Raw genomic sequence first — 12,816 nt, 5'->3', positions numbered from 1 at the left:
GCAGTGTCTCCACATCCCCGGGGCCTGTGTCCCCCATGCTCCTGTGTCCCTATGCCTGTCCCCTGTGTCCCCGTGCCTGTGTTCTCCCATGTCCCCATGTGTCCCTCACCACATCCCCCCGTGTCCCCCCACATCCCCATGCCCATCTCACCATCTGTGTCCCCCCATGTGTCCCCCATGTCCCCCCGTGTCCCCACACACACACACACACACACACACAAGTCCCTCTGGCTCTCCCCCCGTCTGTATTTGTGCCCTGGGGTGGCCATGTCCCCGTGGGGACGGTGGCCCTAGGTGGGGATGGTGCCGGTGGCCAGGAGGATGATGAGGATGAGGACGATGACGCCCACGAGGCCGAGGATGATGAGCAGCTTCACATTCTTCCACCAGTAGCGCCGGGCCATCTTCTGCGACGTGGTGCGGAAATGCTCCGACTGCGGGGACAGGGCTCAGGGGCCTGGGGACAGCCCTGGGGACAGCCCTGGGGACACCCACGCCACCCTGGGGACACCCACGCCACCCTGGAGAACCCAAATCCCATTCAAGGGACCGCCCTTAGCCCCTGGGGACACCGCTGTCACCCGGGCACCCCAAATGCCACCCCAGGGACGTCGGCTGAGGTCCTGAGGGCGGCCCTGCCACCCTGGGGACAATCCTGCCCATCCTGGTGACATCGTGCCCAATGCAGGTACCCCGTGCCCACCCTGGTGACCCCCTGCCCACCCTGGTGGCCCCGTGCCCCCCTCACGCCCCCCGTGTCCCCTCACCGTGGCCTCCAGGTCCTGGCTCTTGCTGTGCAGCTGCTCCAGGTTCTCGCCGCGGGCCAGGATCCGCTCCAGGTTCTGGCTCATGATGGTGGTGACCCCCTGCACCTCCTGCTGCAGCGCCCGCACGCGCCCCGAGCCCCCCGCGCCGTCTGCCAGGGGGGCATCCCCCGGGACCCCCGCCTGCGGAACGGGGCAGGGCTCAGGGTCACCTGCGGGACCCCGCACGACACCCCATGAACACCCCACAGACACCCGGGATCACCCCGGCTGCTCCGCCACGCACACCCCGGAGCCCCCGCACACCCCGGGGACCCCCGCACCCGCACCCCGGTGCCCCCCTCGGTGCCCCCCGGTGCCCCGTCCCCACCATGGTCCGTCCGGCCCCGCTCGGCTCCGCTCCGGCGGCGGCCCCGGACCCGCCCCGCCCGCCCGGGGCTTCCGGGAGCGGCGGCGGCGCCGGGGGCGGGCGCGGGGCGGGCCGGGGGCGCGGCGGGGTCAGGGCGGGCCGGGGGTCGCGCAGAGCCCGGGGGGGTTCGGGGGGTTTGGGGCGGCCCGGGGGTCCCGGTTCCGGTCCCGGTTCGGGGGTACCGGGGGTGGCGGGGGTGGGGCTTAACGGGGGTAAGGGGCGGGGTTTAACAGGGTGTGGTCATTTTGCCCCGCCCTCCTCGCCGCTCATTGGCTGCCGCGGCCGTCACGTGCGGCGGGGCGGGGCCGTGGCGATGGCGGCGGCGGCGGCGGGTGCGGAGCGGGGCGGGGGGCGCGGGGCCCCCGGGGACCCCCGTGATCACCGGGACCCCCCGTGACCCCCGACCCCTGACCTGTGACCCCCCCGGCAGGCCCGGCGCGGCGGCGGCGGCCGGAGCGGGGGGAGGCGGCGGCGGAGCCCCCCCCGAGCGCCACCGGGACCCCCAAATCCCCCGGTACCGGCACCGGCTCCGGGCCCGGGCTGGCGCGGCGGCTGCTGGGCTTCGAGCTGCGGGAGCTGACGCGCTGGCACCGCTTCGTGCGGCTGCTGCACCGGCCGCAGGACCCCGCCGCGCTCGGCGCTTTCCGCGCCGCCTTCGGTCAGCGGGGACCGGCACCGGGGGGGAACCGGGCTGGGACCGACCAGGGGGACCGGGAGGGCCGGAGGTGCTTCGGGGGCACGGGGAGACCGGGGGATGGCGGGACCGCGGGGCTCTGAGGGGCACCGGGGCAGCGGGACCGCGCACGGGGGGACACCGGGGGGCACCGGGGGGACGGAGCGAGCAGGGGCTCGGGGAGACCGCGAGGGCTCGGGGGATGGGGCTCGGGGCCGGGATCCGGGGGTCGGCGGTGTCCGGCCGTGACACGTCAGCACCGGAGCAAAGGTCCGGCGGTGTCCGGGCGGGAGGAGCGGTCAGTGACCGAGTGGCCACGGACCGGGCCCCCGCTGACCGCCGCCCCCGTGCCCGCCGTGCCCGCCGTGCCCAGGGCTGCTGATGGCGCTGGACGTGCCGCAGGAGCGCGGACTGGGCCACCTGGACCAGCGGTACCTGGACGGGCTGGAGGTGTGCCGCTTCCCCCTGCTGCCCTTCCTGGCGCCGCTGCCCCTGGACTGGATGTACCTGCTCTACACCGTCATGTTCCTCGGTGCGGGCGCCGGGGAAACGGGGGGAACGGGAGTGGGAACGGGCGGGAACCGGGGGGGGGACAGGGGGGGAAATGGGGCAGGAATGGGGCAAGAACGGGGATGGCACTGGGACAGGAATGGGGATGGGATGTGGGCAGGAATGGGGATGGCACTGGGGCAGGAATGGGCACTGGGATGGGCACTGGGATAGGAATGGGCACTGGGACTGGCAGGGGAGCGGAGGGAGGCTGGGGACAGAGGACACTGGGGACAGGGGACACACCGGGGACAGGGGACACACCGGGCGCCCTGTGCCCGCAGGAGCCCTGGGCATCATGCTGGGCTGCTGCTACCGGCTGAGCTGCGTGGCGTTCCTGTGCCCATACTGGTACCTGCTGCTGCTGGACAAAACCTCCTGGAACAACCACTCCTACCTCTACGGGCTGCTGGGCTTCCAGCTGGCACTGCTGGGCGCCGACCGCTACGGGTGGGCACCGGGGGTCCCGGGGGACACAGGGGGACACGGGCACTGACTGGTACGGGTGGGCACCGGGAGGACACAGGGGGACACGGGCACTGACCGGTACGGGTGGGCACCGGGAGGACACAGGGGGACACAGGGGGACACGGGCACTGACCAGTACGGGTGGGCACCGGGGGGCGGCAGGGGCACAGGGGATCCCAGGAGCAGCAGGGTGCTGACAGGGGGCTGGGGTTCCCATGGGGTGGCACAGGTCCTGGGGACCCCTGTGGCATTGGGGTGGCACAGCTCCTGGTGTCCCTATGGTGCCGTGTCCCCAGGGGACATCCCTGTGCACCCACCTGGTGGGACAGGTCCTGCTGCCAGGCCTGGCTCTGTGTCCCCAGCGTGTGCCCAGGGCTGTGGCAGTGGTGGCACGCTGGGGACAGTGAGTGTCCCCCTGTGTCCCCCCGTGTCCCCCCAGCTCTGTGGACGGGCTGTTCCGGGCCCAGAAGCGCAATGCCCACGTGCCGCTGTGGAACTATGCCCTGCTGCGTGCCCAGGTGGGTGTCCCTGCCCTGAAACCCCTCCCTTGTGACCGCCCCCGGGACCCCCGGGACCCCCTGACCGTGCCCCCCCAGGTGTTCATCGTGTATTTCATCGCGGGGCTCAAGAAGCTGGACGCTGACTGGGTCGGGGGCTTCTCCATGGGGACCCTGGCCCGGCATTGGCTCTTTGCACCCTTCAGGTCAGGCCAGGGCAGGGCAGGGGCCGGGGGGGCACGGGGTGAGGATGAGGAGGGTGAAGGGGGTCAGTGAGGGTGTGGCAGAATTGAGGGGTCCAAGGTGAGGATGGGGAGGGGGTGATGGGGAGGGGATGAGGATGAAGGTGGGGCTGGGATGGGATCAGTGGGATAGGTTTGGGAGGGTTATGGGCTTGGAGAATGAGGTTAAGGAGGTTCGATGATGATGATGATGATGATGGGGAAGGGAGGGGGTCTGCAGGCCTGTGTTAGGATGGGATGAGCACAGGGGGATGGGTTTGGGTTGAGGATGAGGAGTGTGACGCGCAGCAGGAGGAAGGTGAGGGCGGTGATGGGACGGGGCTGAGGAGGAGGAGGAGGGTGAGGCTGGGGCGGGGCCGATGCCGAGGAAGGCTCCGTGGCCAGGCTGGTGCTGTCGGAGGAGCTGACCAGCCGGCTCGTGGTGCACGGCGGCGGGCTGGTGCTCGACCTCTCCGCCGGCTTCCTGCTCTTCTTCGACGCCACGCGGCCCCTGGCCCTCGTCTTCGTCACCTACTTCCACTGCATGAACTCGCAGCTCTTCAGCATCGGTGAGGGGGGAAAGGCACCCCCAGACCCCCCCAGTGTGCCCAGGGCACCCCCAGAGCCCCCAGTGTGCCCAGGGCACCCCCAGAGCAACCCCAACCTGGACATGGCACCCCTGGGCACCCCCAGGCAGGCTGATCTCCCCTCTCCACAGCCCCCAAACCTCCTCAATGCTAAACAGGGGTGCCCAGAGACCCCAAAACACCCTGGCCCTGTGCAGGGACCCCCCCAGTCCCAGCCAGGGGCCCCCCCAGCCCCAGGTCCCTAACTGTCCCCCCAGGGATGTTCTCGTACACCATGCTGGCCACCAACGGGCTCTTCTGCCGGCCCGGGTGGCCGCGGGGGCTCGTGGCCCGCTGCCCCCCCCGGCTGCAGGCCTGGCTGCCCAGCACGGAGCCCCCCCAGCCCAGCCCCGACTGCCACTACGGGGGCCGCAGGGCCCGGGGGCGCCTTCGGCCTCGCCAGCACCTGGCCGCGGCCTTCACCGTCCTCTACGTGCTGGAGCAGCTCTTCCTGCCCTACTCGCACTTCATCACCCAGGTGGGCACGGGGAGGCCCTGGGGAGGATGAGGAGGAGTTTGGGAGGCACAGGAGGGACTGGGGCATGTGGAGAGCATTTGGGGGGCAGTTTGGGGAATGGAGGGGTATTTGGGGTGTGGTGGTGGGTTTGGGGTCCCTGTCCCCCAGGGTGGGGACAGCCCTGTGCTCTGTGACCCCCCCATGTCCCCCCAGGGCTACAACAACTGGACCAACGGGCTCTACGGCTACTCGTGGGACATGATGGTGCACTCCCGCTTCCACCAGCACGTCAAGATCACCTACAGGGATGGGCTCACCGGGGAGGTGGGCTACCTCAAACCAGGGGTGAGCGACCCCCAGAGCTCCCAAATGTGGGGGCTTCCCCCCTGGGCCTCAGTTTCCTTCATCCCTCGTTTTCCCCCGTGCCTCTGTCTCCCCATCACTCATGGAGCAACACCTGAGCCTCGTTTTTTCCTATTCCTCATTTCCCCCATCCCTCATTCCCCTATGCCTCAGTTTCTCCATGCCACTGCCCCATGTCTCAGTGTCCCCGTGCCTCAGTTTCCCCATTTCCTGCAGGCGTTCACGCAGAGCCGGCGCTGGCGGGACCACGCCGACATGCTGAAGCAGTACTGGTGCTGTGCTGTCCCTCCGTGTCCCCGTGCCTCAGTTTCCCTGTGTTTTGGCAGGCGTTCACGCAGAGCCGGCGCTGGCGGGACCACGCCGACATGCTGAAGCAGTACTCGGCCTGCCTGAGCCGGCTGCTGCCGCGCTACAACGTCAGCCAGCCCCAGATCTACTTTGACGTCTGGGTGTCCATCAACGAGCGCTTCCAGCAGAGGTGCCACACACGGGGGACAGGGCCATGGGGATATGGGAACCAGGAGATATGGGGGACACGGGACACGGGGGACATGGGGGACAGGACCCGTGGCTGGGTCTGGGCTGGGAGCTGTGGGTGCTGCTGCTGCTCCTTTCAGCTGAGGTCAGGGAGGACACAGGGTTTGGGGGAACACGGGGACACGTGGGGGTGCCACAAGGGGGTGGCTTGTCCCCACAGCTGTTGTGAGCCCCGTGTGCTGTTATGGTCCCCTGTGCCATGAGCACTGTCACCTCCAGAGCGGTTTGGGGGCACACCAGGGATCTGGGGGCACACCAGGGATCTGAGCCCTCGTCCCCCCAGGCTCGTGGACCCCCGAGTGGACCTGGTGCGCGCCCCCTGGTCCCCCTGGACCCCCACGCCGTGGCTGCTGCCCCTGCTCGTGGACCTGTCGCCGTGGCGCCAGCGGCTGCAGGAGCTGGAGGCGCAGCTGGACGGACACACGGACACCGTGTTCATCGCTGACTTCCCCGGTGCGGCCCGGGGGGGTACAGGGGACATGGAGGGGGCATGGGGGGCACAGGGGGGTCTGGGGTGGGGGGTACAGAGCCAGCTGTGTCACAGGCCTGCACCTGGAGAACTTTGTGAGCGAGGACCTGGGCAACACGAGCCTGCGGGTGCTGAAGGGGCAGGTGCTGGTGGAGCTGGTGGAGCAGCAGCAGAACCACTCCCTGCAGGAGGGGCAGGGCATGCAGGTGAGGGGCAGGGCATGCAGGTGAGGCTGGGGGTTCCCCGGGTGGGTTTTGGGGTGCCCGGGGGTGCTGACACCCCATTCCAGCTGCCAGCAGGGCAGTACCACAAGGTGCACACGGTGTCCCCCGAGCCCTCGTGCTACATGTACCTGTACGTGAACACCACGGCGATGGAGCTGGAGCAGAACCTGACGCGGCTGCGGGAGCTGCGGGAGCGTGTGCGCAACGGCACCGGTGAGACCCCCAAACACCCGGGGGTGGGCACCCCTGAGACCCCCAAACACCCAGCCCTGGGCACCCCCAGGACCCCCCAACACCCAGCGTTGGGCACCCGGACACCTCACACCTGGGAACCTCAAAATCCCCATCACCTCATGCCCTGGGTAGCACTGGGGGACCCCAAAAGCTCCATCAGCTCAGCCCCTGGTGAGCAGTGGGCTGAGGGGACCATGGAAGACCCCAGTCACTGTCACAGGGCTGGGGGGGACAGCAGGGTCCCCAAACTGCAGTCACCTCATTCTCTGGTGAGCAACAGAATGGGAGGATGACAGAACAGCCAGTCCCTGTCACTGGGCTGGGGAGATCACAGCAACACCTCCAGTTCCCATCACCAGACTGGGGGGGATCATGGGGGGACCCCCAGAATCCCGGGCACTGAGCTGGGGGGGGGAATCACAGACACCCCATAACCCGCACCCCAGCACTGAGCAGGGGGATCCCAGACACCCCCCAACCCGCCCCGCTGTGCCCCCAGAGCAGGCCCCGCTGCCCCCCGAGCTGCGGCCGCTGCTGGGGGAGCCGCTGCCCGCGGGGGCGCCGCTGGACCCGCTCGTGTCGCTGTTCCTGCGGCGGGAGCAGCGCCAGCGGCGCCGGGAGCGCGACTCCGGCCTGGCCCAGCGCCTGCGCCGCTTCCTCCGCAGGAAGCTCTTCCTCTTCCGCCGCAGGTCAGCCCCGGAGCCCCCCCTGCCCCCTGGTGTCCCCAGTGCCCCCATGGTGCCCACCTTGCCCACCGTGTCCCCGCAGTGCCCTGATGACAATGATCGCCCTGCGGAACCTGGCGCTGGGCCGCCCGGGCCCGGAGCGCCTGGCACAGGAGGTGGCCTTCGCCAGCTGGCGCGGCGAGGAGGAGGAGGCTCGGCCCGAGAGCGACGGGGGCGCCCCGAGGGGCCCCGAGCTCTGAACACCCCAAATAAATGCAGTTTTGTAAGCCAGAAATCCTCCCGTGCCTCAGTTTCCCCTGGTGGCCCAGATTCTCCCTGTAACTGCTCTCCTGCCCTGTGCATTCCCACTCTGCCCCTTTCCCTCCATCCCTCAGCCACACTCCCTTCGTGGTGCCTCCATCCCATCTCCCCCTAATCCCAATTCCCCCATTCCCATTATCTCCCCAAACCCCAATTTCCCCCATACCTGTTGCCCCGATGCTCACTGCTGCCTTGTACTCCGCTTCCCCACCCCGTTCCCCCCATTCCGGCACCTGTTCCCCCACACACGCTTTTTCCCCATCTCCTCCCCCAAATCCCACTTGCCCTTGCACCCCAATTTCTCAGCTGCCCCCGAGTCCCCCACACACTCGCGGTGGCTCCGTCTAACCCATCGCTTTTATTGAGATTCTTTTTCTTTTTGAGTTCATTTTTGGATTCAGTGGATCAAAACATTCGGACGAAACCTCCCGAAAATAGTAAAACCAAGGAAAAAAAAAAAAAACGAACCAAAACTCTCCTCCAGGGCAGGGAAAGCCGCCGCTGCCCCCCCCAAGGCACTGTGGGGGCCGGAGCCCGGGCGGGCAGTAAACAAGCCGGCTTCTCTGTACCACACCGGCCACGGCGCCGCGCCCGGGCACCCCCGGCGCTCCAACAAACCCAATCCCGCCCCGATTCACCCCAAAGCGCTGGGGCAGGGCGGGGGCAGGGCAGGGGAGGGCAAGGGGGGGCTTTCCTGGGGGATCAGGAGCTGCCGGCTGAGCGCGGGGGCTTCTCTGTACTCACGCCCCCGCCTCGGCGCACAATAAATACACCAAACCTTCAAGTATCGAGCGCCAAATGCCCCCCCTTGCCCCCCAAAATCCGGACAAAGTCGGGGGGTGGAGGGGTTGTGCAGTTGGGGAGTTGCTTCAGCTTTTGGATTAAAACCCCAAAAAAACAAAAAAAAAGAGAAAAAGAATGTAAAATGTTTTCCTCTGGTACCGAACCCTCAGGGGGGGTTTGGGGGTCGGTTTTAGCGTGTCCCCCCCGAAATGTGCATTTTTGGAACAAAAAGAGGTTAAAAATGAGGGTTAAGAACCAAACCCAGCACCAGCGAGGTCCCAGGGGCGTGGGGAGGTGGAATGGGAAGTGTCTTCCCCACCAGCGGGACCGGGGGAGCCAAAATGAGAATCCTTCCAGCGGAATGGGGACTGTGGGGGCACACACAGGGAGCCAGAACGGGGGGCTGTGTGTCCCCCCCTGCAGCAGGATGGGGGGGACGGCGGGAGCCAAAATGGGGGGTCCCCCGATGTAGTGGAATTTGGGGAAAAAGAGGAGCGATAAAATGGAGCATCCTCCCACAGCAGGACTGCTGGGACCCAAATCGGGGTGGCCCTCGCCACAGTGGGGGCACGGGGAGGGTGAGAGAGGGCACTTGGGCCTTTTTCCCCATCTCACAGCTCGGAGTGAAGAGACATTTGTTAAAAACCATCCAGAGGGAATTGGGGGGACACGAGGGGGGCTCCAGGAGAGGCACGTGGTCCCCACACAACCAAAACGATGGTGAGAGACAATGGGGGGGCCGGGGAGCCTGGGGGGGGCCGGGAGCTCTTCCCCCAGAGCCCACGGGCTTCTCTGTAACCTACGCCCGCAGGAGTGGGGGGAAAAGCCCTAACAATGCTCTTTTCTCAGTATTTTAGTTTCTTGGGCACTTCCCAAGGGAAACTGTCCCTACCAAAGTGGCCATAGGCTGCGGTCCTCTGATAGAGGGGCTTCTTCAGATCCAGATCCCTGGAATACACAATTCCCGACTCAGTGAGGCTGCCCCGGGCTCCTGCCTTCGCCCCTTCCTTCCCTGCCTGGCCGGGGGTTCCGCAGCGGCGCCTCCGCCCCCTCCCCGCCCCGCGGGGCGGTTGGAGCTTCCCGGGCCGCGCCCGCGGGGCTCCGGAGCCGGGGAAGCTCCAAGCGCTCGGCTCCGGCGGATACTTACCCCGTCCGCGCCCCGAGCGCGCCTTCTCCGTCCGGCCGAGCGGCTCCGCGCCGGGTCCAGGCGCCAGGCGGTCCCCGGGCTGCTCCGGGAGGGACCCCCGCCCGCCCCGCCCCCCGGCACAGCCCCCCGCGCCCGTTACCTGACGATGACCCCGGGGCGCAGGTCGAAGTTCTTCTTGACGATCTCCAGCAGCTCGCGCTCGCTCTTCTGCGAGGTGCCGTAGTGGAAGATGGAGATGGACAAGGGGTGCGAGACCCCGATGGCGTAGGACACCTGCGGGGGGGATACGGGGCTGTGGGTGAGGCCGGACCCCAGACCCTGAGAGGGGGGGCACCCACACAGAAGCGGCACCCACCTGGACCAGCACCCTGCGGCACAGCCCGGCCTTCACCAGGGACTTGGCCACCCAGCGTGCGGCGTAGGCGGCCGAGCGATCCACCTTGGTGTAGTCCTTGCCCGAGAAGGCGCCGCCGCCGTGCGCGCCCCAGCCCCCGTACGTGTCCACGATGATCTTGCGGCCGGTGAGCCCCGCGTCGCCCTGGGGGACAGGGACAGCAGCGTCACAACCCCGGTGCGGCACCAGCGTCATCGTCGCTGTGCTGCGATCACTGTCGTGTTACTGCTGCCGCCATAACCACGCCACCTCTGCGCCATTCTCGTCACCACTGTGCCACCATAAGTGTCACCGTCACCATGCCGTCACCAGCCCTCAGCACCGCACCATCATGGTGCCACCACCGCCAGCACCGTGTCGCTGCTGTCCCCACAGTGCCCCGGGCTGCACCTGGGGCCCGCCGATGACGAAGCGGCCGCTGGGCTGCAGGTGGTAGACGGTGTCATCGTCCAGGTACTTGGGGGGCACCACGGCCTTGATGACCTTCTCCTTGAGGGCATCGCGCATCTCGTCCAGGCACACGTCCTCGTCGTGCTGCACCGAGATGACGATGGTGTGCACCCGGATGGGGATCACGGCCCCGCGGTCCTGCATGTACTGCACCGTCACCTGCGGGGACACCGCACCCGTCAGAGGCCAGGCGGGGACACGGGGCTGCCCGGGGCTCTGTGGAGCCACCGGCGCCTCACCTGTGTCTTGGAGTCGGGGCGCAGCCAGGGCAGGGCTCCGCTGCGGCGCAGTTCGGCCAGCTTGGCGTTGAGCTTGTGTGCCAGGACGATGGTCAGGGGCATGCACTCCTCCGTCTCGTCCGTGGCGTAGCCAAACATCAGCCCCTGCGGCACAGGGACAAGGGGGTCACACCACGCCCAGCCCCGGTCACTCCACAGGGAGCCCACGGCCCCGGGCTCACCTGGTCACCGGCACCGATGTCCTCCTCGCTGCGGTCCAGGTGCACGCCTTGGGCGATGTCCGGGGACTGCTGCTCCAGGGCCACCAGCACGTTGCACGTCTTGTAGTCGAACCCTGAGGGGACAAAGGGAGCTCGGGTGAGCCCGGTGCTGGCCCGTGCTGTCGCCGAGGCCGCGGCAGCCCGGGACACACCTTTGGAGGAGTCGTCGTAGCCGATGTGCCGGATGGTGTCCCGCACCACCTTCTGGTAGTCCACGTTGGCCCGCGAGGTGATCTCCCCCGCCAGCAGGATCATCCCGGTTTTGGCCACCGTCTCTGCAGGGACAAGGGTGACGTCAGCGTGCCGTCACCTCCCCGTCACCCACTGCCTGTGCCCTGCTGCTCTTACTCACCACAGGCCACCTTGGCATCAGGATCCTGCTTGAGGTGGGCATCCAGGACAGCATCGCTGATCTGGTCGCAGATTTTATCTGGGGACACAGAGAGCAGGAGGCGTCACGGCGGCGTGGGACAGCCCAACACAGCACAGCCCTTCCTTCCGGAGCCTCCAGCACGGGGATCAGAGCCCCACGAGCCAGGAGCCCCCCAGGGCGCACACAGCCCTCGCCTTGTCCCCAGTCTGGAATTCCAGGCATGTCCCAGTTAAGCTCCAGCTCCAACTAAGGCTGAGCCCTGTGGCACCGCTGAGGGGATCAGACCCGTGTGCCAGCTTCCCAAATCCGCAGCACGCCAGCTCCCAGCAGCTCTGCCTCCAGCCAGAGCTGCTCCAGCCATACCCCACCAGACACCAGCTCCCTCCGGCTCCCGGGGGGTTCGTGTGGGTGCAGGGTGTCCCAAGGGCCACCCGTGTCCCCGGGACTGCGGGTGTCCTTGGCAGCGACCTTCCGGGCAGGATCTGGGCGAGGACAGGAGGATGCCCCGGATGCTTTTTGGTGGGAAAGAGGAATCGGATCTCAGAGCCTCCTCCCTCAGGCAGCGGGGGAAGAGCCCCAGAGCAGGCACAGGTTGTGCTATGGGGCCGGGGGTGCTGGAGCCAAAAAGAGCAGAGCTGTGGGGCGCTGTGGGGCCCGAGTGGGATCCGGAGCTGATGGGAACTCGGGGGCCGCTCAACGGGCTCTGGGTGCCCGAGTGCCCGGAGCGGAGAGGGTTTAGGGGTTCTGGGTGCGCCGGAACAGCGGGCACTGGGCGTTGGCAGCCGCCTCCGCAGATTAACGGTCATGTGCCCCGAAACGGCGAGGACAAAGACCGGGAGAGACCGGCACCGGCTGGTACCGAGCTTGGGGGGCTCCAACCACCGCCCCGCTGCGGCGGGAGGGCACATCCGGGGAGACCCACGGCACTTCACCACCGGCCGGGCGACACCGTCGGGGGGCGCGGGGCGGGCTGAGGGCGGCCCTCCGTGGGGTGCGTGTGTGGGGCTCACCGGGCCGGTGTTACCGCCGCCATCCGCGCGGGGACGGGGCCCACGGGGCTGGGGGGGTCCCGCGGGGTGCGGGGGCACCGGGAGCTGCTTAGTCACGGCTGAGTCACGGCGGCACCGGCTCCCCCCCCGCCCCCCGTGTCCCGCCCCACGCGGGCCGCACGTGCGCGCCGGGCCCGCAATGCGGCGAGCGCGCGCCCGCTTCACACTGCGCGCGCGCCCGCCCGCGTCACCGCCCGCCCGCCCCCCCGGCCCACCCTCATTCCCCTCCATCCTCATCCTCACTTCCTTCGCCTTCATCTTCATCCTCGCCATCCTCATCCTCCTCCTCTCCCCCTCCCGCCCCCGGGCGCGCCTGCGCGATCGCCGCCCCGCCCAGCCCCGCTCGGCCCGCACCTGGGTGCCCCTCGCCCACGGATTCGGAGGTGAAGAGGAAGGTGCCCTCCTCGATGAACACCTCGTGGAAACCGTTCAGTTGCCCGTTCATGGTGGCGCGATGGGCGGCGACAGGCGAAAGAGGAGAGCACAGCAGCAGCAGAACCCGAGCGCGGCAGCGATGGACTGAACGCGGCCCCTACCGCGCCGCCTCTAGTTATAGCCTTCTCGCCCCGCCCCGCTGCTGCTCCAGCCAATGGCGAGCGTCATACAGGCCACGGGGGCGGAGGGCCAGAACCACTGCAGTCGGG

General features: G+C 68.4%; 3 protein-coding genes across 3 annotated transcripts; 1 reads left to right on the top strand and 2 right to left on the bottom strand.

Annotated features, from left to right (window-relative positions):
• Positions 1-242: 242 nt before the first annotated feature.
• VAMP8 (vesicle associated membrane protein 8) lies at positions 243-1,176 on the bottom strand. Its single transcript, XM_054289210.1, has 3 exons — positions 1,135-1,176; positions 768-947; positions 243-434 (listed from the first exon to the last, which is right to left on the bottom strand). The coding sequence occupies exons 1-3, from the start codon at positions 1,135-1,137 to the stop codon at positions 291-293; spliced, it is 327 nt and encodes a 108-aa protein (XP_054145185.1). The 5' UTR covers positions 1,138-1,176; the 3' UTR covers positions 243-290.
• Positions 1,177-1,632: 456 nt separating this feature from the next.
• On the top strand, positions 1,633-7,441 carry GGCX (gamma-glutamyl carboxylase; the record flags this gene model as incomplete). Its single annotated transcript, XM_054289151.1, has 14 exons — positions 1,633-1,831; positions 2,220-2,378; positions 2,680-2,845; positions 3,303-3,381; positions 3,460-3,566; positions 3,987-4,150; positions 4,426-4,685; positions 4,878-5,009; positions 5,354-5,505; positions 5,848-6,017; positions 6,109-6,239; positions 6,323-6,470; positions 6,991-7,180; positions 7,260-7,441. Coding segments are annotated over 14 exons (2,214 nt in total), but the record flags the coding sequence as incomplete, so codon positions are not given.
• Positions 7,442-7,816: 375 nt separating this feature from the next.
• MAT2A (methionine adenosyltransferase 2A) lies at positions 7,817-12,709 on the bottom strand. The gene is made up of 9 exons (XM_054289199.1): positions 12,527-12,709; positions 11,103-11,180; positions 10,903-11,025; positions 10,712-10,824; positions 10,491-10,634; positions 10,192-10,410; positions 9,763-9,945; positions 9,547-9,680; positions 7,817-9,208 (listed from the first exon to the last, which is right to left on the bottom strand). The coding sequence occupies exons 1-9, from the start codon at positions 12,615-12,617 to the stop codon at positions 9,106-9,108; spliced, it is 1,188 nt and encodes a 395-aa protein (XP_054145174.1). The 5' UTR covers positions 12,618-12,709; the 3' UTR covers positions 7,817-9,105.
• Between the last annotated feature and the right edge of the window lie 107 nt (positions 12,710-12,816).

This window comes from Melozone crissalis, unplaced genomic scaffold (genome assembly GCF_028551555.1).
Source record: "Melozone crissalis strain CALT ecotype California unplaced genomic scaffold, PUWL_Pcris_2 ptg000064l_1, whole genome shotgun sequence".
Taxonomy (NCBI): Eukaryota; Metazoa; Chordata; class Aves; order Passeriformes; family Passerellidae; genus Melozone; species Melozone crissalis.
Note: the sequence above shows the minus strand (reverse complement) of the source record. Positions and strands in the feature narration are given on the sequence as shown.

Coding starts and splice junctions, on each gene's coding strand:
- VAMP8 (XM_054289210.1), bottom strand. Junction 435..767: donor GCCAGGACCTGGAGGCCACG/GTGAGGGGACAC, acceptor CTGTCCCCGCAG/TCGGAGCATTTCCGCACCAC.
- MAT2A (XM_054289199.1), bottom strand. CDS start 12,617: ATGAACGGGCAACTGAACGGTTTCCACGAGGTGTTCATCGAGGAGGGC. Junction 11,181..12,526: donor CGTGGGCGAGGGGCACCCAG/GTGCGGGCCGAG, acceptor CTGTGTCCCCAG/ATAAAATCTGCGACCAGATC. Junction 9,681..9,762: donor GCCGCAGGGTGCTGGTCCAG/GTGGGTGCCGCT, acceptor TCCCCCCCGCAG/GTGTCCTACGCCATCGGGGT.